At 45.8% G+C, this 23,346-nt stretch overlaps 1 protein-coding gene across 1 annotated transcript; it reads left to right on the top strand.

Annotated features, from left to right (window-relative positions):
* The first annotated feature begins 7,298 nt into the window (after positions 1-7,298).
* TRMO (tRNA methyltransferase O) lies at positions 7,299-22,721 on the top strand. Its single transcript, XM_066604406.1, has 5 exons — positions 7,299-7,486; positions 12,210-12,384; positions 13,217-13,374; positions 17,300-17,863; positions 22,094-22,721. The coding sequence occupies exons 1-5, from the start codon at positions 7,423-7,425 to the stop codon at positions 22,309-22,311; spliced, it is 1,179 nt and encodes a 392-aa protein (XP_066460503.1). The 5' UTR covers positions 7,299-7,422; the 3' UTR covers positions 22,312-22,721.
* The last annotated feature ends 625 nt before the right edge of the window (positions 22,722-23,346 follow it).

The following is a 23,346-nucleotide window of genomic DNA, read 5'->3' as shown; positions in this document are numbered from 1 at the left end:
TACTCACATAAGGAGACCGCAGTGCAATACTGAGTGCCAGGACCTGCTGTGAGTCCGAGAAAGAACACCCTATCAGGAACAGGGGGCTTCACCCCCTGTCGAGGACCAAGTGTCTTGTCACCACCCACACTTTCGATGGTGACAGGATACAATAATACCGGAGGGGCCTAATAGGCTGAGTTACATGGCAGACATGGAGACCTTGGCCAGGCGTCTGGCTGCCATGGGAACTTATTGGAACTTTGCAATCACACTTGGGGCGCCGATGGGTGAGAGGAGGAGCACCCTCCCCTTGTCATCAGCTTACATGATGAAGTTGCTATTGATTGTGGTATGTAGGGGGTTAAACTACTAGGATATGACATTTCTCCACTCCTAGCTGTCAGCTACGCTACACCGCCTAAAAAAGATGTATGTGCAGATTTAAAGCCCAGTAACGAGGTCAATAAAAAGGCGTATTGCAGTCTCTAATGGGTTAAACCAAGGTCAAGTAAACCTACCTTTTCCAAACAAAATACACAGATTACTGCAAATCAATGATGCTCTGTCAGTAAAACCACTCCCAACACTATCAGTTACATCAGAGGTTTCACACTTCTACAGTAGCTTGTTAGCTGGAGCTGTACAACATAATGTTCACCATTCAGCAGCCGAATGAACAGCTGAGAACAAACAGCACATAAGTCCTGTGGATCCAGTATTTTCAGGAAATGTTGCCAGCGTTGGATATAAATGAAGCCTTATCTAAGGGAGATTTTCACCTTTTAAGAACTCTTGTGGCATCAGGCTCTGATATTAATCTACAAGACAAGGAAGGCAGAACTGCTCTAATAATCTGTTGTCTACATGATGGAGAGACCTGGGCTTTGGGATCAGCAAGACTTCTGTTGACCCATGGTGCAAAGTTAAGCTTGTGTGACAAGGTGGGTCGAAATGCCCTGATGTATGCAGTCATGTACCGAAGAGAAACTCTGGTCAAGTTATTCCTCGATGCATTAGACTGTGATTTAACTCATACTGATAAATGGAAACACACAGTGCTCTGGTACGCCGTCTTCACTGGAAATGCCAAAATTCTCACAATGCTAAAAGACATTTTTACGAAGTACGGTTTGGATAAAGAAGATCCTACCACTATTTGGGGCAGCGAAGACAACTCAGCAATTCATAAAGCACAGAAAAAGCCAAAGCAGCATTCTAAAGGAAAAGTCAATACTATACAATATATACCACCTTACAAAACGATACCAGCTCTCATTTGGGAAAAAAGAGCAAAATTGAACAAATCCACAGAAAACAAGATACAGCAAACTACTTCCAAACTACTTCCAAAATGCAGTTCAATCACCCAAGTAAAATCATCATCTCCCAACAGCTTGACATACGCCAGCAACTCAAATCAGCCCAACTCACAGGATACCAACTGGAGGCAAGACTTGCAAAGACTAACTGCGATTCTGGAGATACAACTCAGTTCCTCTTACTGCAGAGAAGCCAGACTTTTACCACCGAGCATACAAAGATACCCAGAAATCCGTAAGAGTGAAATGGATAAATACAGTAAAGCTAAGCTACATGGCAAAGGAAAGAACAGGAGGTTATCAGTCGATGTCCTGGATATCTTGCAAGGCAAAAAGGCTACAAAAGGCATTTTCAGACGAAGATGTAGTGTAGCTGTAATTCCTTTAATCAAATTGCAATCTCACAAGTCATCCTTTGTACATGAGCAAGAGCAGCAAAAGATCAAACGCTTGCTGTCTTAACACCCACTATTGAAGTGTCTATCATAATGTCTCTGCTGAGCAGCTGGTTTGGGAATTCCAATGGCACAAATGCTTAGAATATAGTAGATGTCTATGCACTTACACATTGCCAATGGAGAAAAGAAACCAGCTGATAGTTGCTAGCTGTGAAGGTGACAATGTAGGTAACAATATACTGCATAGATTACAGGTCATTACTTCTGTAGTTGTAGATTAGCTTAGAAAATGACAGTGGAAACCAAATATGTGTTCAGTGGTCAGGTATTGACTTACAGGGCACCGGGTTGTAAGTAGGACCTCCTGGCCGTTCCAATAGATCTTTTGTTAAATAACTAACCCAACTTGTAGCAAGTTAAACAGGCACTTGTTTGAATCAAACTTGTTCCTACATGTACCGATAAATAATGTCTTATCTTCTTTGGCTTGTATGGCATTTCCTTCAGCAGGAGATCATCCCGATATGATACTCTACTAGCTTACAGAATCAACAACATTTAGAAACGTAATATCAGAATTAGTGGTCCGTGAACAACAAACAATCGGAATTGTATTGCTACTTAGATTTACTCTAGTATTGTGTTGTGTTTCATAAGGCAGACAGACAGTAAATATGTTTACAAGGTATACTCACAATACTGCCTACGGTTTTGCTCTAGTAATCTTGATAATTGACTGTTTATTAAGCCCAGAAGACAGAGAAGACAAAACAACGACAATCAAATCTGCAATTATCAAGAGTCTCTTCATGATCGATTCCAAACAGGAAAACAAAACTTTGTGTAAGTGGGAATTTGTTGGGGCGCTGGGCAATAGGCACAGAGCTCTGATAGTGAGGTACATATAGGCCCCCTGCACACGGGCGGAAATTCTGCGGCGGGATTTCCCGCAGAATTTCCGCCCCTGCCCGCCTGCATAGGATTGCATTACAATTGTATTTTCACGTGGGCAAATCGTAGCATGCTCTATTTCTGTGCGGATCTCGCAGAGGCCCGCACAGAAATGTTACTCCTGGCTCCGCTCTGCGCATGTGCAGCCGACACATCACAGAGCCGGAGCCGCAGGAGAAGGAGAGACCCGCATCGGTCCCTGCAGAGGCGCGGGTCGGGTCCTGCTGCGAAATTTCTCGCAGGGGATCCGACCCGGCCGTGTGCAGACGGCTGTACTATTTTAGCTAGTGGCTGGATGTGTTTATACACTGTAATGTAAAGTAAATAAAGCTAGCCAAGGTCAGCTTTAACCCCTTAGTGACCACGCCTGTTTACGCCTTAATGACCAACTAATTTTTCAGTTTTTTTCATTGTCGCATTCCAAGAGCCATAACTTTTGAATTTTTCCTTCGACAAAGCCATATCAGGGCTTGTTTTTTGTAGTGTGAACTCTTCAGTTATCCACTTTTTAGGAATATGTGAACATTTTGATTGATTTTTATTCTTTTTTCTAGAGGCGAGATTCAAACAAAATCCACAATTCTGACATGTTTTTTATTTTTAACGGCGTTCAACATAAATAATATGTTATATATTAATTCTGCAGGCCACTACGATTATGCCAATACCAAATTTATATAGGGTTTTTTATTTTTGCAACTTTTACATATATATATATATATTTTGCTTAATACTGCATTCCAACCTTTTTTTGTCAACGGTGCTATGAAAGGTTTTTTTTTTCGTGGGATGAGCTGTACTTTTTAATGGTACCATTTGTTGATCCATGCAACATTTTGATCACTTTTGTATTCCGCTTTTTGTAAAGCGAGATAGGCAAAATTAGCTATTGTTGCCATGTTTTTTGTATTTTTTGTTTAATGGCGTGCACTGTATGGGTTAGATAATGTACTATCTTTTTACTCTGGGTCATTATGAACGCATCGATACCACATATGTGATTTTTTTAAACTATTTTCACATAGTAAAGGGAGAAAGGTAGGGTTTTGACTTTTTTACAATTTTTTAAAAATATTTTTTTTTTTCTCACTAGGTGAGTTGATTAGCATCTTTAGCTTTTTTTCTAATACACTACTATACTTCAGTAGTATTAGCTATTTTCACCATGTTTTCTGTATTTTTTCTTCCTGGTATGAAATGTGCAGCTTAAATAATATACAAACTTTTTTCTGGGTGCCATAGCAACCTATCGGGGCCCTGCGATCATATCATGGGGGTCTGATGGGTGACAGAGGGAGCCCTCTCCATTAGCATTTTACATACTGCGGTCACACTGACTGCGGCGTGTAAAGGGTTAAATAGCAGGAATCCAAGGTTTCTTCAGTTGTTTTAAAAGCAATGTCATAAAGTTTGCAAACGACAAATTCCACCAGGTGAACAGAACAGCCGAGCGCGGGCCTGCTCCAAGGACAAGCTGTAGCTATACAGATGTTTCTTGTGCTTTAGAAAATGTTAGTTTTGGGAGGAGGAGAAAACATGGTGGAATCAGAAGGAGAGCAGCAAGAGTTCCATCACTACCAGCAGCAGCTACAGGACCTTGAAGGCTGACTGTGCCGAGAGGAACCATGAGAGCTGTAGCACCATATTTCCATAATGACATAATTTCCATTTGGGTGGGAAGTAGGAGGAGGAAATATGGTGAAAGCAGGAGAACAGCAGCATCACCAACACCTTGAGGGCACCGTGTGGTCTTTGATACATATTTATGCTCCGTGATATGCGACTAAAAATTGCCAGCGTGCTAACTAATCAGTGGAATCCGCCATGAGGGTGCAGAAATCTTCGTCTTGTTCATTGTTACAAACATGGGTGTGCTGAACACCCTTTCTGACAGCACACTGGCAGCACAGCAGCAGGGAAACACCTCGAAAGCATGTTGTGCAAGCTCTGGCCACTCGTCCAGCTGAGATACCCAAAAGTCAAAGGGGCCAACGCCTCTGACTGTCAGTCTTACCCAATGCTTTTGCTGCAGGCTGAAAAAAAAACTATTCCACACCTCTGTTAGACTGCCCCTGCCAGAGGCGGTGCTGCTGCAGCGCCAGCTTCCTGATCATCCACCATGAGCCACAGAGCTGCGATCCATTGCGGAAGCACACCTGCAACCATGGAGAAATGGAATGTTCAAGCTATTTAACAGTCTGTCCTGATGGCACTGCATTTTGAGGTCCCTCTCTGCTGCCGGAATGAGATTTGTTATTTTGGCCTTGTAGCGGAGATCAAGGAAGGTGGCCACCCAGTAATAATCTGATATTTTGAAGTGGGCTATGTAACGGTCCTTCTGCAAGCACTGCAGCAAAAAATCACTCATATGTCTCAGAGTGCCTGAGGGTGATGGCCCACATTCCTTTGGGTCCAGGCCTGAGTGTCCTTTGGCTCATCCCACCATCCATGTAGAATAGCTGAGGTTAGTGACAGATGGAAGGAACATTGCATAGCCCCTCCTGCCTCTGGACCTATATCATTCCCCTCCTTTAGGGCTCATGCCGATGGATTCCACTGCAGAAATACAGCATTTAAAAACGCGATACGCCCACGAGTGATTGCGGATTTTCGCAGCCTCCATTAATACTATATTGAGATCTCCTGCTGCGGATATCCGTGGTGAGATAAAATATGCCGCGATTTTATTCCCGCAGCATTCTGCAAGTGGGCATAGGACAGCAGGAAAGCGATTAGGTTCAATAAAACCTAATAGATGCGGAATTCTGCTCCGGGAAACATGGCAGGAATCCATCCATGGGCATTAACCCTTATACTTCTCCCAAGGCTAGGGATGCCCCTTTTTTGCCCAAAGCCACCCTCCCTGCGGTGTTGAGCAATGGTGGTCAAAATTCTGATCCTGGGTGTGCCGTCAATAGTTTCAATGACAAATCGCGCGGCCTGTGAGTGCGATGTGATTTTTTTAAAAGATCCCATAGGAAATAATGGGTGATTTCTTTCGAGGAATCACCCAAAAAATAGGACATGCAGCGATTTTTCAAGCTATGAGCGAAATGTGCATAAGGATGCATTCACACCAGCCACAGCAAGTCGCACTCGACATTCTTGAGCGCGACTCGCATCACACAGCACGTAGGTACACTGTCCGTGTGCTGCGCGATGGTGCGAAGGACCACACGTGCTATTATCGTGCGAGCCAGACACGGAAGCAGAACATGATGCGATTTTTACGTCTCACAGCATCACTGCAAGAGAAAAATCGCCCAGCGAATCCACTCATTGCGAATAACCGGTTGTATTTTTGCGCAGGTGTTGTGCGTCTCGCATTACACAAAACCCGCGCAATTTTTTTTGCCTGTGTGAAAGCACACTTAACCCATTGAAATCAACGTGCTGGCTATGTTCACAGCTGCGTCTTTCCTTTCTGTTTGTCTCTTCCATCATGGGAGGAGAAAATCCGAAAGCATCGTGTCCGTTTTTCCCCCTATTGAGAAGTATCGGCTTCAGTTACGCTCAGTATGGCTCCATCTACGCCCAATGCACCAGTTGTCCGTTTTTTTTTCTACAGATGAAATAGCGCAGGCTGCAGAATTTTTTTTTTGCCCAAAAAACGGAAGTCAGACGGATGCATTTTTTTTTTTACCGTTGCAGTCTATGTATAGAGGAAGGCATCCCGTCAGCACACTGTTTGTCTTGTTTTGGCTGCGTGAGATCGGGGGTCCCAAGAGAAAAGGCGGACTAAAAAAATATCGACATTTTAACGGATCCATTAAAAGCTGACAGCAAAACGGATAAGAACAGAAAGAAGAAGCATCCGTTTTTCACGGAAGCGTTAAACAGATCGGGGTAAAAATGTTAAAGTTTTCCGTTTGCTTTTTACCATCCTTTCTCTAAAAAGTTTTAACGGATCCGCTAAAAACGGAACAAACAAACGTCGGCCTGAGACGTCATGTCCACGCAGGCGGGAGCCCCCAGCGGAGTCCGACCCTGCCTGCGGCCACTGCGCTGCCTGTCCGGGTCTTCTGCATGCTGTCCTTGTTTGCGGAAGTGCCGGTCGGCACGCCAGCGCAGTGATTTTTTTGGGAACTCCTGCTTTCCCGTGGGCGGACCGCGGATCGGACGGCTTCCATTGACCTCAATGGAAGCCATCCATGCGGGATCCGCAGTGAAATGGAGCACGCTGCGATGTTTCTCTGGACCAAAAGGTCCGCAAATCAGATCCGCGTGCTTTATTACATTTTCGGACGCCTGTGTATCACTAATGGCGCCTTAATGTGCGGATCTTCCACACGGATTACGCAAATCAAACCCGCCCGTGGATATTGGGCCTTATTTTCACGGGTGAGTTCCGTTGGTATTGCTCTCTGACTGGACTCATGCGTGATTATCGCCCGTGTAAATACGCCATCATGCGGGCACGTGTGGCGAACACTTTATTATGACGGGCACGCGATTTTAGGGACATTTGTGCACAATGTTAGAGGGGCATCTGTGGCTGACACACTGTTATAGGGGACTTGTGGCTAGCAGACCATTATGAGAACATTAGCGGGGGGCAGTTATTTGGGGTAACAACCCGCATTCAGCCCGCTGACTAAGAACATGACGTAGTCACTGATGGAGGGCGGGGCACGGCTTGTCACGTGACCGCCCGTGGTACACGCTGTGCTATAAGCACCACGCACCCTGTACCCATCGGTGACATAACGCTGCGGCGGCTCCGTTTCTGGGGCAGACGCTTCCCTCAGGAATCCCAGAGCGGAGGCCACAAGATGGACGTGACAGAAAACAAGCAGAAGGCGCAGCCACAGAGCGAGATTTGTTCGCTTGAGACAGGTAACCAATCAGAAACCGAATATTCTAACACGTGACTGGTGGGCAGCCGCAGCCATCTTTAGTATGGGCGTGGATGGGCCTGCTGCGGCGCTGTAGAAGTAGTGGCGTGCAGCACGTTTATGTGTCCTTCTTATATATCACATTAATAGGCATTCATATGATTTATAGGTCTGCAGGCACTTAGTATGCCTGTTTGTATATTGGGGTTGGGGCTGCCGGATAATGACTTACATAGGACTTCTCTTTAGCGCGTAAACACATGGACGTGTTTTTGTTGCGTTTTGCGGCCATGAAAATGTAATGAAATGGTTGGTTTCAATAGTTTCGTTTGACTAGCGAGATTCTCGTAGTTTTTCTGTGTCTGAGCAAGATGGGGTGGGACTTGTCATCCAGCTCCCCCCCCCCCCCACTCAAAATCGCGCGCAATTGTGTGGAGGTTGAATAGTGTTTTTAAAAAAAACCCTGTTTCATGCGCCGATAGCTTCCATATAGCATGGGGCATCCGCACTTCATCTGCTGAATCCGCCCGCGGATATGGACCGGATAATACATTTTCTTACCTCTCCAGATCCAGCGCGGGTCTCTTCCGTGCCGGCCGGATCTTCTTTCTTCAGCACGGCAGATGTGTGTCAGCACCGGCCTACGTGCCCGGCGCATGCGCAGCGCAATTTTTTTAATAAAAATTCCTGCTTTCCTGTGAATCCGCCGCCCGTCCGCTGTGGGTGTGCCGCGGATCAGATGACTTCTATGGAAGCCGTCCGTGGATTTGATGTTCTGGTATTTATTTACTATCCGCGCGGATCTAAAATCGCAGCCTGCTCTATTTTTATCGCGGATCTGGCTTCATTGAAGTCTATGGGAGTCGCGGATCCGTAAATACATTTGCGGATCTGCTGGTTATAAGTAATTGAGGAGGTGGGGGAAAGGCTGGGAGGTGGGTTGCAGATTTTTTTCTGTGCGCATGATCCGCAGTGCATCCGCGATCTTCCGCAAGGGGGGGGGGGGGGGGGGGAATTTACGGTGACCTGCAGTGCATCCGCTGCGGAAATCCGCGTGTGCCGTGGACATGAGGCCTAAGCCCTCCCGCACACGGGTGGGTCGCACCCCACATGCAGGATTCCCAAGCTGCGTTCAACCTGGCCGGTGACCCTAGCATACCTGTCCAGCGTCTTCTCTGGGAGCTGCAGATGTGCCCACCATCACTCTGTCGCGCATGCGCAGTAGGTGCCGGGGCTTTGCAATGATGCTTATCCCGTGATACTTTCACAGTGCTCATTGCGGAAGTCCTGCGGGACGGACGGCTTCCATTAACTTTAATGGAAGCCAGCCGTGTGTATCCTGCACAACATTGCAGCATGCTGCGATTTCTCACCCGAGTGTGGAAAATCATGGCAGGAAATCACGTTTTGCTATAGCATGCTATGGGCTGGTTTGCTGCGGACTCTGAAGGCGTTATTCGACACTGGCTGAATTTGCTGCCCGATGTAATGAGCACCAATTGGCATCCTTGTGAATTGGCGCTCCTTTGATTTTCTACATGAGCTGAGTATCCGCTTGGGTATCGCTGGTACAATCGTTCATGCCCATAGGACAGCCGGGCATCTCCATGTTCATATGGGAAGACATGCAGACAACCGGTGAGCGTTTTAACGTTCCATCTGCTGACGAACGAGAGTGCGCTACTTGTCGGCTGGTCGTTAACCTTTTACACGATCTAGTCAATGGCGGACAAATGTATGTAGACGGCGTTAGAAGACCTCTGGGCCTTTGTCACAGTCATAACATAATGGAAGCCAGCGGAACAGTGAGTTGGGTTTCTGTAGCGGTGTTCGTCGGCACTGTTGCGTCCGCCACTTCTTATGGAAGGCGCGACGGAGGCCACAGCACAGATGTGAGCGCTGTCGCAGGCTACTTCAGTTAGGTTACTGTAACATTTGATGGCAAGATTAGGGGTGTTAATCCGACAGACCCCGATATGAGCCCTTATACGTGACCCGATAAATCGTTTAGATTCCCGCCACCCAGCGGGAATCAACGAAACTATCATTTAATGTAAATGCGCGGCCCGACTAAACGAGAATATGTTCGCTTCTCGTTCAGTTTATGCATGCAGAAAACTGAACGGCGGATCGGCCGTGTAAACAGGCAGTGAATCACTTATGAACGACTGCCTGTTTACTGTGAATGGAGGCGGGTGGCAACCATCTCCGGTCCGCTCCTGCTCCATTCACTTACGATGCTCCTTCCTGTGCTTTTATCACTGGGACAACTTGTCGGGCAACAAGTAGTTGTGTGTAAAAGAGCCCTAAGTGTCATTGTATACGCCAGTGACGTACTTTCCTTATCTCACATGCGTGTGTTCCAGAGACAGCCGTGTATTTGCACCGATGTGCTGAGCTTAGGACATCCCTTGACTGTTGGGTGACCACATGGATATGGCAACTTGTATTGAGTCGAGCAGGAAAAAATGTATGGCTGCCAATTTCTATTTTCCCTGGACCACAGACCTTGGCGGGTCGACCAGGCTTTACAGAAGTTCTAATATTTATGGCCACCTACCGTGTTGTCACAAAAATAAGACACTGTCTTATATTAATTTTTGTGTCAAAAGAGGCGAAGTGTCTTATAATACTCACCTAGCAGCTGGCGTTCGGGTTCCTCGCACTAGTCTCTGTCGTTGCTGCAGGCTGCTGTGTCCTCCTTCACGCCAACAGCAGTTCTTCCTGGTAGCGGGATTGAGTACCCCACCTCCAGCGAGCTAATGCTCTGAATGGCCATTGAATGGCTGTGATTGGTTAATCCAGCACTGGTTTTCATTGGCTGACGTGGTGCTCGATTCACTAATCAGAGCATTAGCTTGTTTGAATACCCCGCCACCAGAAAGAACTGCAGAGTCGGCGTAAAGGAGGGCATGGCAGCTTGTAGCAGTGCCGCAGGCCAGCGCAAGGGACACGAACGCCGTCTGCTAGATCAGTATTGTTCGATTGTGATTTTTATTTTCCTTTGCTCACAGAGAAGAAATCGCAGCATACTGCAATTCTATGTGCACTCCGCACGGATGGCTTCCATTGAAGTCAATGAAAGCTGTCTGATCTGCGGCCCTTCCGCAATGACATTGCGGAAAGGTTGCAGATTCCATGTCATCGGTAGGCGATGGCGCTGGAAAAGCAGTGATTTAGGCCCCCTGCATAGAGGTGGAAATTCCGCGGCGGGATTTCCCGCAGAATCTCTGCCCGTGGCCGCTGCCATAGGATTGCATTAGAAAACGCAATCCTAGGCAGACGGCCGCGATTTGTCCACGTGAAATCACACGCAGAAAACACATTGCAACATGTTCTATTTCTGTGCTGGTCTTGCAGAGGCCCGCACAGAAACGTCAGTAGTGACGGGCCGGCTCCGCTCTGTCATGTGGAGCCGGCTCATGGCAGCCGGCGTATAGCAGAGAAATGAAAATGCCAAGAGCGGGTGAGCCGCAGGCCTCTGCAGGGGCACGGGACCGCATCCCACCTGAGAATTCTCGCAGCGGGATCCGACCTGGCCGTCTGCAGGTGGCTTTCAAAAAAAATCCGCAGTACAACAAAAGGACTTCCACACGACCACCAGCTGGGCACAGCGGAATCTGATCCGCCCGAGTGCAGACGGCCAAAGGCCTCATGTCCACGGGCAAATTTGGATTTTAAATCCGCAGCGTTTTTCCTGCACGCGGATCCGCGCCCCATAAGGATGCATTAGACAACCGCAGGTAGTTAAACACCTGCGGATGTCATTTTTCCCTTCAGGTGCGGGTCCCGTGTGCAGGAAAAAATCCGGACATGCTCCATTTAGGTGCGGGTCTACCACGGGGACAGCTCCTGCAGGCTTCTATTGAAGCCTACGGAAGCCGTCCGGATCCGCAGGAGACCCGCGCCTGAATTAAACTCACCTGCTCCGGGCGATGCAGATCTTCCTTCGCGGCCGGAAACTTCTTTCTTTGGCCCGGCAGATGTGCCCGGTGCATGCGTGCGGCACGCTGCCGACGTGCAGAGCACATCCGCCGGGCCGAAGAAAGAAGATCCGGCCGTGACGGAAGGAAGACACGCACGGACCGCTGCAGGTGAGTTTATTCTTATTTTTTTAGGCTTCATGTCCGCGGGGCAGGAGGGACCCGCTACGGATTCTCCATGGAGAATCCATAGCAGGCCTGATTTTCCCCGTGGACATGAGGCTTTAGTTATGCCCGCTTCTTGTTAAAAATGAACATGCTTACATTTAGTACAAAGTTTGGCTGGTTTCACATCCGCGTTGAGACCTCAGGTCGGAGGTTTTGGTGCAGATCTAGCTTAAAATACTGGAAGAAAAGGTGCTGCAAACAGCACTTTTTCTTCCATCTGAAAGTCAGGAAGCTGAGTGGAAGCAAACGGACCACATTGTAGTCAATGCGATGCATGCGGCGCTGTTCGGTTCCATCCCGACACGGACTCCTTTGGCGGCAGGGATTTCCCTCTCCTGCTTCCTGAATGGAGCAGGAAAGCGGAACCCCTGGCGCAAGTGTGAAACCGTCCTAAAGGTTTCTCTCTGCCTGCCTCCAATGTGGAGCACTTCTACTTCCGCCATGTTACTTTGTAGACTCATCCGGGGCCCAGAGGAGCATTCTGATTGCTCTGCACCGATCTGCTCACTGTCATCTTGACCTCCAACAACCTGACTTTTAGATTGGTTCATGTTTTCCTTTTCTCTTTTCCAGGTCAGGTGGTAACCCAGCCCATTGGATACATTGAATCCTGTTTTACTAGAAAGAATGGCACCCCCAGGCAGCCTTCTATTTGCAGTTTGTCACGTGGCTCTTTAAGAATCAGCAAAAAGGTTTTCAATAACCCCGAGCATTCACTGATGGGTCTGCAGCAATTTTCCCATGTATGGTGAGTTATTGCAGGAATCCCGAGCTTGCATTGAAAGGAAGCCGGTGTTTAATCAGCTCTTCTCTTGGTATTATATATAATATGATAGTCTGTTGTCTGGCAGAGTTCTATAGATGCTTCAAACACCATCATATAGCCAAGTAACCAATTGGGTAGCCGCAGTCATGAACACTCCTTATAACGCATATACGTCTACAAGAAAAACTCATACTACATAATATCAACCAACAAAACATAAGAAATAAATGGCCAAAAATACTAAAAAAAAATATACACATTCCATTACTATCAAATACAAAATCGTCTACCACCATTACACATAAAAACATAACAAAGAGGACAAAAAGAGAAGCAAAACTGTCAATAACAGACCCAGAAGCCCTAGTCAAATATCCATAGCTATTAAGTAATAATTAAGGCTCTTTCACATATGCGTTGGGATTTCTCGGTTTCCTGCTCTGTTCGGGGAGCAGGAAAGGGGAATCCATTGGCTGAGCGACTCCGTATTATGATGGAACTGAACAGTGCCCAATGGACCCCATTGACTATAATAGGGTCCGCTCGGTTTCTGCTCAGCTGCCCCGCTTTTAGACAGAAGGTCCGGTATTTTGTGGTGGATCTGGGATGGAACCTCCGACCAGAGCTTCCAGCACAGATGTGAAACCGGCCTAAATTGGGCATTTGTAACAGCAATAAATAGTCCAAATATAAACAATGCTCCAAGTTAATAATGAGCAGATGAACATATATGCTGTTCTATTAGTTTTCCCATCACAGGTATGTGAATGCGCTTATTTCTGACAATAATTTCACATATTATTTCATTTCTTAGGATTTTGTTCATTTTTCATAAGAATGGACATTTAAGTTGCAAGGCGAAAGTCCAACCGCCGAGACTTGATGGAGCCAAGACTGGAGTGTTCTCCACAAGAAGTCCCCATCGGCCCAATGCAATTGGTCTTACACTGGCTAAACTGGATAAGGTAGAAGGTAATGCTAACTTACTGTATACTTTTGTAATCTGTCATTTGAATGACCTGCACTTCATATGGTGATAAGATTTGATATCACATGACACCAAAACAAATCGGATCAAATATAATGGGCTATGGAGAAACAATAAATAAGGGCTCCTACACGGCAGAGCCGGTTTCTGCAGGCGGAATCTGGCCCTGGCAGCAATGGCGTCCGCACTTGCCTGCTTACTTTCGTTTTCACCGGTATTGCGTATGGTACTGTACTCCTTCTTTTCCCGCATCATCGCCTAGCAATGATGCAGAATATGAAACCTTTTCGCAATGTCATTGCGAAAGGGCCGCGGACTGGATGCCGTCTGCGCGGAACCCGTGGAAAAATGGACCATGTTGTAATTTTTCCTCTGCTTGCGGAAACCTCAATTGGTTTCTGCGAGTGTTCAGGAAGAATTAATTTTCCCATAGCATGCTATGGGCGGCATTTGCCATGGATCCGCGGTGCGGACGCTCGCCACAGATTCTGCAGCAAATATCTGTCCATGGGCAGGAGGCCTTACACCCAGAAAAGAGAACATAGCACAAACCATCTCATCAAATAAAATCTTAATGTTTTATTAAACAACATGATTAAAGTACAATTCCATAGGATAAAAAAAGCAGACTAAAGGAGCCAAAGTGTGCTAAAAAGTTGTGCAGTATATAGCAATTAGTATAATAATAAAGTACAAGTGCAGACTAGACCATGTCAGCAATCCCAGTTGCAAACAAGTATGCTGATGTAATACAAAGTATATCCAAAATATCTGAAAAATAATAATAAAGTGCTATGCAAATAAATCTACAAATATCTATTGATATGAATCAGTACATCAGCAAAGTACAAATACATAGAGCCATTATCAATATTTGGGCAAGTATGTAAAAGACATCAGTAGACGAGCAACTAGGAAATATACAGGTAAACCACTCATGTGCAGATGTATTAAAGTGTAACTTCACTGCAATAATTATCTGTGACAAGTTCTCCTATCTTAATAGGGTTGTCCCATCTCGGGATTTCACCCCCAACACCATCATTGAAATTATGGTAGTGATGGCCGCACTGCGCTCCACAGCTCCATTCAGTTAAATGAGACCTCCAGAAATGGCTGAATGCTTGAACTCGGCAATATCCGGCAGTCCATAGTAAAAAAGACATCCCCGCCAATCTGGACTCAAGAGGAAGGCAAAAATCCCAATGAGGTAGAAGCCAATTTTCCCTATCTAAGGGGGAAAAATTCCTTCCCGACTCCAATCTGGCAATTTGAATAATTCCTGGATCACCGACCCTCCTGATGTAATCAGTGACTATAGCTTGTAATATTGTAAAATGTGATTGTTCCCAGCAGCAGAAACCACGTAATCTTGTAGATATGAGACCTTTTTAATGACTAACAATAATACATGATGTTACAGCGAGCTTTCAAACCTCTCAGGGTCCTTCCTCAGGCTTAAATGAAATGGTTCCGAAGAGGCATGCATATATATATACTTATGACAAGGCACAGACATGGATGTGAATAATTTGCACTTGAAAGAATACTACAATGGAAACACAAACCTCTTTGAAAAGTCACTGATAATGATGTGAAGGCTTTATGGTCCCTAATTAGTGTTAGGGGGTCACCAGGCCAGAGTGTTATCTGTGCTATAGATTTCTCTTACTTCCCATTCACGGATAAATCCTCGTGAAGAATTTAGCCCTTTATTGAAAGTGTCAAAAGTTGTTATAAATTTATATTCCCAACCTTTTTCATGTAATAGTGTATCGCTCTAGAAAGGTGACCGGGCCCCTTTTGTACTCTTCTTCTATCGACTTTGCCACCTCTGTCAAAACATCAGGAAGCGCTGGGGGTGATATCCTGGGATTGGTAGAAAACTCAGTGGTTGGATAACCTGCTGAGATGGAAATACCCCTTCAAGCCGTTGTAAAACTATTGATATCGTAGCACAACTTACCTGTTGAAAAGCTACTACAAGGGCAAAAAAAAGGCAGACACAGAAGATTTTCTAAACAAATTGTCAAGTTAAGCTTTACTAAATCTGTATCTGCATCCAGTTTGTTTATGTTCCATTGTTGCACTCCATCTATTCAGAAGCAGCAGATTCTAGGCGTTATTCTCAAACCCGCAGCTTGCCCTATCCATTCTGCATTCTTGTAACACATATTTTCAGGCTACCTTTTTGTGTGAACTTAACCTAAATGCAGTCCACGCTGTAATGACTTTGGCCTTTGGCTAACAGGCTGTGGGACTTCGTGATATACATACGGCTATATGCTTACTTTTTTTAAAGCATTACTATGTATGACTCACAAAGTAAACACGTGTAACTCCCCCTCCCTCTGCATCAAATGGGGCAGTCGTGGGGGTTTGCCATTTAGAAACTTTTTAAAAGTCCTTCAATACACTGTATTATATGCTAAATGGTAGCATTGACAAATAAAACTCGTTCCGCAAAAAACAAGCCCTCATGTAGATATGTCACTGGAATAATTTATGTTGTGCTTTTTTGAAAGTAGGAATGCAGAATGTGACCTGGCACGGGAGCATCAATGACCCTTGGGCATTAACCGCTTAACGCTGCAGGGCGTACAATTACAGTTCTTATCATGGAACCGAACAGACCCCAATATAATGACTATAATGGGGTTTGCTTGGCTTACGCTCAGCTGTCTGCCATTTTCCCAGATGTGAAAGCAAATTTAGTTAATTTTTTATTTATTTATTTAAAATGCATTCATGTTTCACGACATTAAACCGTATCTGGGTACAGATAGTCCCCTACTTGCGAACGTTTACATCATTCTGTTCAGGGTCCGGACAGGCTTCTATCAAGCCTGTCAGGTCAGATCGCGGGATGCAGTACGGTTGCTAGGCAGCGGGGGCCCTCTGAAAGGCCCTAGGGCTGCCTATGCAGAGCGCCTATCAAGCCCCTGGCTGCCTAGCAACCGCACAGCGTCCCTCGACCTTATCACCGGACACTGTACGGGACCCCTGAACGTCGGGTGTCGGCTGTTTCTTACAGCGGACACCTAGCGGCAGCAGTTCCGACGAGCCGCACCGCTTGACGGAACTGTTAACGCTTTAAATACCGCTGTGTATTCTAACAGCGGCATTTAAAGTGTTAACAGTTCCGATGAGCGGCGCAGCTCGTTGGAACAGGTCCCGCCAGGTGCCCGCTGTAAGAACAGCCTGCACCCGACGTTGTATGGAGCGGGATCCACCCGCGATCCCCTCCATACAACCATTTGTTCGGACATATGAACAAATGTACTTGCGAACAGGTTCCTGGAGCGGAACCAAGTAGGGGACCCTCTGTATTGAGAATATTGAGGTGGGTCTCTGAAGCTCTTGATGTAAAGTGGCTGTACTGGGAAACTAAGACTGGCTGCACACGACCGGGTCGGTTTCTTGATGCGGAATCCCGCAGTGGAATCTGCCCCTGTATCGGGCCGGGGTCCGCGCGTACCTGCATTTCAGCCGCCTCTTCTGTAGGCGGATTTTCCGCACGTCACGCTTTAAACGTGTGTTTTTCCCGTGCCATCGAGGATGATGCAGGATACACGACCTTTCCGCAATGTCAATTGTGGAAGGGCCGCGGGTTGGACAGCTTCCTTTGACTTCAATGGAAGCCATCCACATGGAATCTGCTCAAAAATAGAGCATACTACGATTTTTTTTCCTCCGTGACCTGAACCTTGCAACTGATTTGCGCTGGTGTGTAAGAAAAAGCGCTTTTCCATAGCATGCTATGGAAAGTAGTTGCTGTGGAACCTGGAGGTGGACGCCCGCTCCGGTGGATTCCGCAATGCAAATCCGACCGTGTGCAGCCGGCCTAAGAATGAACATCTATATATTGCATTCTTCTGATATGTATGGATTATGCATCCTTTTCCTCAGGTGACACCGTCCATTTGTCTGGAATCGATATGATACAAGGAACGCCAGTTCTTGACATAAAGCCTTACATTGCAGACTATGATTCACCACAGCCTACAGTTTCTCCAAAGGCGTATCTACAAGACATGCAGGAAGACGGTGAAGATGTTTCCAATGCTGAGTTGCAGGCAAATCATTCTGCCGAGGATGATGATGGACCTTCCATGGACACAGATGACAGATCAGCAGATAAATGGGACCTACCTGGCATAAGGTGCGAAATATTAGACAACATGGAACAAGAAGTAGTCTTGGAGACTAATGAGCCATCTCTTGTTGAAGACACTTGCTCCTTGCAGGGGATTTCTTCCAAGCAGTCGTTAGAGGACATCAATACACGGAAACAAAGCCAAGACTTATCTTGTGATGGGACCGCAAGCTTCCATGAAACCAAAGACAGACCCAGCTCCCGTGACAGTTTTGTCCCGAAATGGGTGGCAGATTCAGCCGTGCCTAGTCTATCTGTTAGATTTACACCTCACTCAGAGAGAGAACTGCGACAGTTCAAGCCATCGTGTGAACTCGGTATGATGCGAAGATTCTCCTGTAATAGTATCCACCGGTTTTAACAAATTTGCTTTCCTACAGGAAAATGTCAGATCAATATGAAGAATATTAGGAAATTATATAATTGAGTCCTACACCATATGCATTTCTACAGATAATGGGGGGCGCGCATTAAAGTGTGGCACTTAACGCAACAGGATAGAAAGTTACATACCGTGAATGGCGCAAGCTCAGAAATGAGCGAGCGCCATCCTGCAGTGGGAGCTGGCCGTGACTGACAGCCGGCCTCCCGCTGCAACAGCAGGGATTGGTGAGAACACCAATCCCCGTTGTTAACTCCTTATATGCTGAGATCAGTGTTGATCACGGCATGTAAAGGATTCAGATAGGGAGTCCGCAATATAATCGCAGAGTGCCGATGGGTCATCATGGCAGTTGGACGCTAGATAATGGCATCCAAGCCTGCTATGGCCCATGATCGCTATTGTAAGCGGTAATGCATTGCAGTACAGAAGCACTGAAATGAATTATCATAGCGATCATAGCTTTTTGGTTCAAGTTCCCTACAAGGACATAAAAAAAAAAATGTTAAATTGAACGGGAAAAAAAATACTAATAGAAAACCCACTTATTCGCACGTGTTTTTCTCTTGATATTAAAATTTTTTTTTTATATATAATCCCACGCCGTGTACAATACATTTGTCCTGCATGGCAAAAACTGTACAAAACTGAGCCAAAATGCTTACTCTGTTCATTTCGCCTTCCAAAATAACTCAATAAAGGTAATTAAAAAAGCCATATGTACTCCAATATGGTACTAATAAATACTGAAAAAACAAGCCCTCAAGGAGCTCCGCCCATGGAAAAATAGAAAGTTTATGGGACTTTGAATGCAGCAATGCAAAAAAAAAAATTTCAAAAAATATATAATTTTGGTATTCTAATGACCCAGCAGAAAAAATGTATCATGTCATTTAGGGCTTATTCACACGGGCGTATATCGGCTGGGTTTTCACGCCCGCCTGATATATGCTGCCCCTGTGATGCATTGTCTGGGCGCTTTCACGCTGCTGCTGCCAGCTGCATGGATTCCTAAGGGAGCCTTTGCTAGCTACCGGAGGTGGGAGGGAGTTTAGCTGCTAAACTTCCTCCCCCTTCTCTTCTCCCCTCCGCCCCTTGCCACTGTTTCCAATAGGAGGGGGCAGGACTTAGGTGGAGCTAAGAGCCGCCTCTTCCCATTGCTAGCTGAGGACAAGGGGAGGGGGCCGGAGCTTAGCTCCACTCAGGCCCCTCTTATTGCAAACTGCCAAAGGGGAGGAGAGAGGAGGTGACCCGGGGAGGGAAGGGGGAATGTCTCCCCAGGCTCCACGGCATTGCAGCCTCGGCGTATATGCGCCAGGCTCTTTGCCCTTCAGGCATTTTTACGGCGCACACAAAATACCTATGGCCGTGTAAATGGGCCCTTATACTGTATGATTAACGCTATAAAAAAATTCAGTGGCAGAATTTGTGCTTTCTCAAATTGAATACAAATTTCACAATACATTATATCCACCCAAAAATGATACCAATGAACACTACAGTTGGCCACACAAACAAGCAAGCGCTCGTATGGCCATGTTGAGGGAATAATAAAGTTAGGGCTTTTGAAAAGTAGAGATGAAATTCTCTCCCCAAAAAACCATTGCTTCCTTATGGCCAACATAGGCCGTGTCATTAAGGGATTGAAGGCGCCACTCGCATTGGACGCTGCATGGGTACTTGTCCGTGGGCTGTCCTGTATACGGAGGGCCCGCATGTTGCCATGGATTTGCATGTCCTAATTCTCATCTGTGATATGGACAAGAAGAGGACTTGTGATGCGTTTTTAGGCGTGAAAAAAACAGCAGCGTGCATAACCCCATAGGCTACAGAGGGTCCGGGAATTACCAAGGGCGGCACACAGACCCAAATATGCAAGTGTTCTGGAATACAGGTCAGAAGGTGGCATTAGTGGTGAACTGTGCCCACCTAGTCCCAGAATGAAGGGGTGTGATGGTCCTTATTTCTGATTTGGAGACCTTCTAATCACTGAGTATGTTTTAAGAATCTTTCATTGGTGTCATTAGAAATAGAAAGATTTTCCCCTTCCTGTTGGTTGGGGCTCATTCACATTCTCGTTATCTGAGCACTAGATGACCATTCCGCCGATGCAGTTTCCTTTTGGACAGGGATGCACAAACTTTTTGCTTTCAGGATCACATTGTCCTGTTAAAGGGCAGCAATAAAACTTGAAGCGACCCTGTCACGAGGCTCCTACTACCTGAACTACGGGCAGCATGAACTTGGCACAGATATGCCCATTCGGCTCATGTATGTTTAAGTCTGAAACATTGCAGTGTTTCCGGAAAAACTGAAGTTTTGACTCAGGCCTGAGCTGGAACGGAGCTCCCAATTAAAGAGACGGATGCACTAAGCTCTCTGTGCCCACAGCATGTTGACTGACCGCTTACTCTTTATACGCAAGCAGGGAGAGGAGCTGTTGCTTTTGAGGACGTGGGCAGGATGAACTCGCTGTGGCCCAGGAGCTCCGAGAACTCAGCTCCAAGCCAAGCCGAGACCTCATATATGGACAGCAACATGTAACTCATAGGCTTCTTTTTGGAGTGCAAAGCAGGAGTCAAAGAACCCCCAACTCCTGAGCTGAGCGCTCGCCTTACTCTCTGGCATGGAGACTACAGTACATGGGAGCAACCACACATAAATAGGCATTTCCACCTCCAGATGGCTGTGGGCTGCATGTAACCTGCACGTTGTACATCCCTACTGTAGAGCATCCAATAGATACTGTTTTTCTTAAAGGGTCTGTTCTGGAGACAGATTTCTTTTTGGGGTACATTCACATGGGACGAAAACAGGGTCAGGTGATGCAGAAGTGGAATCACCTGACCTGCGGCTCGGCGCTCACAACAGGCTGCTGTGCGCTGACAGCACCATGTATTCTGGGATGAGGAGGAAAGATGTAGCAACTGAAATCTGCTGCGGATACAAAGCTGATTCTTGGTCACAATCCGCACCTAAAGTGTGGATTGTGATGCAGGTTTTAATGCGAAAATGCTTCAGAATTTTGCACGATATACATTCCACAACATTTCTGCCCCATGGGAACACACCCTAAAATACAGAAATATAGCACATGAGGGTCAGTGTAAGGTATATGGGGAAAATAATTCTTGCACAGGGTCATATCATCCTAAAACACAAAAACCTAGTTAAAAAAAACCACTCAAACTTTTGGCTGTTCTGGCAGATACATGGTATCAGTAGACAATTAAAGGGAATCTGTCACTACTTTTATACTTCCCTCTTGGAGGGCAGTATAAGGTAGGGATAGGCACCGATCACAGCATTTTGTTTGTGTGCCTCTCCTGCCGTTTTGGAGAAATTCACACTTTATTAGTTGCAGCACTTGTGAGGAGAGAGCCCTCTCAATGATATGCATGAGCGAGGAGCCCTCCTTAAAGGGGTTCTGTTTTAAAAAAAAAAAAAAAATTCTATTGTTACCTTTTCCTTCTCCGTTGGTCTTCTCCCCGCTGATCTTCTCCTGGCTCTTGCAGTTCCCCCGGGTCACCTCACCTCCAGTCGGCCGTTTCTTCTTCATCTGGTGACGAAGTGTACATAGCCGTCAATCTCCTTCCTGCAGGTCATTGTACACTATGTCACTACTGATGCTGCGTTCACTGCCTACCAGGAAATGTCAACTGCTATGCTGTGCCATTGTGAGACTGCGCATGTGTGCTGTCTCGTGACAATAGTATATGAACACTCGTGGCAAGCCAGCGCGCATGCGCAGTCTCGGCAATAGCCCAGCATTCCCTCCCTAGAATGAACGCTCCAAAACAGGTAGAAAAGAATCCCATCGGCGGGAGGTGGGGTGACCCAGGGGACTGGAGGAGCCAGGCGAAGATAGAGGAGGAGAAGATGCAGAAAGAATGACGAAGGAGGAAAAAGTAAGTATTGATTTTTAAAATAATTTTTTTTTCTAATGACAAAACCCCTTTAATCACAGGGTAAGGTGGTGCTTCAACCTACAATGGCATTTTTCCAAAAATCGCTGTATGTTAAACCACTCTTACAGAAATTTTAGAATTGCTCAGAAACTATGCAATCTGCATCCATCATCTGTTTTTCTAGCATGAATTTATACAAATATATCTCAGTAAAGTTATTAAAATTGTACTTTTTTTTTTTTTTCCCCCCCTCTTAGGAAAACCATCATTCCGCTTTTTTCGGTCTTTTGAAGAGGCAAAATATGCAATAACTAAAGTTCTCTCTGCTGACCCTCGATCAGTCTACAGAAGAAACCAGTGTCTGGATCGTCTCTTTTACTTTAGTCTTGATAGCATTCACATCACCTGCTGGTTTGGAGATGGATTTGCAGAAGTACTTAAAATACAACCTGTTGCAGAGCAGCCTAAGACCTGATTTTAACAGTTGATTTGGAGAACTGACTATATTTACCTTTTATATTTGTCCAGGTTACTAGTTGGTCTTTGAGTTTGTCTCAACCAACTGAAAGTTTTGCCAAAATGGTGCTTGGAGAGAAGGACCTTACCGATTAGCCCGAGCACCTTTTTGGATGGGCGGGTGGGGGCTGTTATTCTAAAGGCTCTATCTCTGGTTAGATTGGAGCTAGAGACACGAATTTAATCTTGTTTTAAAAGCAGGAGTCACTGCTCTAGCCCTGGAGGTAGAGCAGATTAAAGTGAGAGCTGCATGTACTAAACTTGCAGCTCTCATCTCAGGCTATGCATAGGAGAGGAGGTAGCAGGGAAAGGAGCATTCACAGATCTCTGTGGGTAGCGTGGATTTTTGACCATGTTATCACCCGCCGCCCCCCCCCCCCCCCCTTTATCAATCAGAAAGCATACTTGCTCTCTAATTGTCACAGATGGGGTCTGTGTCTCCAGAAAACGAGTGACAAGATGAGTACTTCCTCATCTAATCACTGCTTTGCTAAATAGGCTATTGACTCCACACAGCTTGTTCTTTAACCTCTCAGATGCTGCAGTGATTGCTGACTGCGGCACCTTAATGATTTTATTGAAAAAAGTTCTGTTTTACAATATTTTTTAGTAAAAAATTTTTTAAAGGGTAAAAGACTACATATAATTGTTTTCTCCCTTCCATACTACAAAAATAAATGCCAAAATGGTTAGCACTGTAAAAAAAAAAGTCATTGTCAGAATAGCCATATTCCATTCATCTTGCCTTCTAAAATCAGGAGTTAAAAGTAATCAAAAAGTCATATATATACCCCAAAATGGTACCAATGTAAACTGCAAGTCATCCTGTGAAAAACAAGCACTCACACGGATCCGTAAACAGAAAGGTAAAAACGTTATAGGTCTTGGAATGCGGCATCACAGAAACAAATCCTATGGTTAAAAAAAAAAAAAAAAAAAAAAGGGTTTCAGGTGATGGCGTTGAGCTGCAATACCAGGCAGAGCCACTATGAAA

This window comes from Eleutherodactylus coqui, chromosome 5 (genome assembly GCF_035609145.1).
Source record: "Eleutherodactylus coqui strain aEleCoq1 chromosome 5, aEleCoq1.hap1, whole genome shotgun sequence".
In the NCBI taxonomy this organism is placed as follows: domain Eukaryota; kingdom Metazoa; phylum Chordata; class Amphibia; order Anura; family Eleutherodactylidae; genus Eleutherodactylus; species Eleutherodactylus coqui.
Note: the sequence above shows the minus strand (reverse complement) of the source record. Positions and strands in the feature narration are given on the sequence as shown.

What these genes read in the sequence shown, in the direction of transcription:
- TRMO (XM_066604406.1), top strand. Translation starts at nt 7,423, where the DNA reads ATGGACGTGACAGAAAACAAGCAGAAGGCGCAGCCACAGAGCGAGATT. An exon ending in GATTTGTTCGCTTGAGACAG is followed by an intron (nt 7,487 to 12,209) that starts GTAACCAATCAG and finishes TCTCTTTTCCAG; the next exon opens with GTCAGGTGGTAACCCAGCCC. An exon ending in TAAACTGGATAAGGTAGAAG is followed by an intron (nt 13,375 to 17,299) that starts GTAATGCTAACT and finishes CCTTTTCCTCAG; the next exon opens with GTGACACCGTCCATTTGTCT.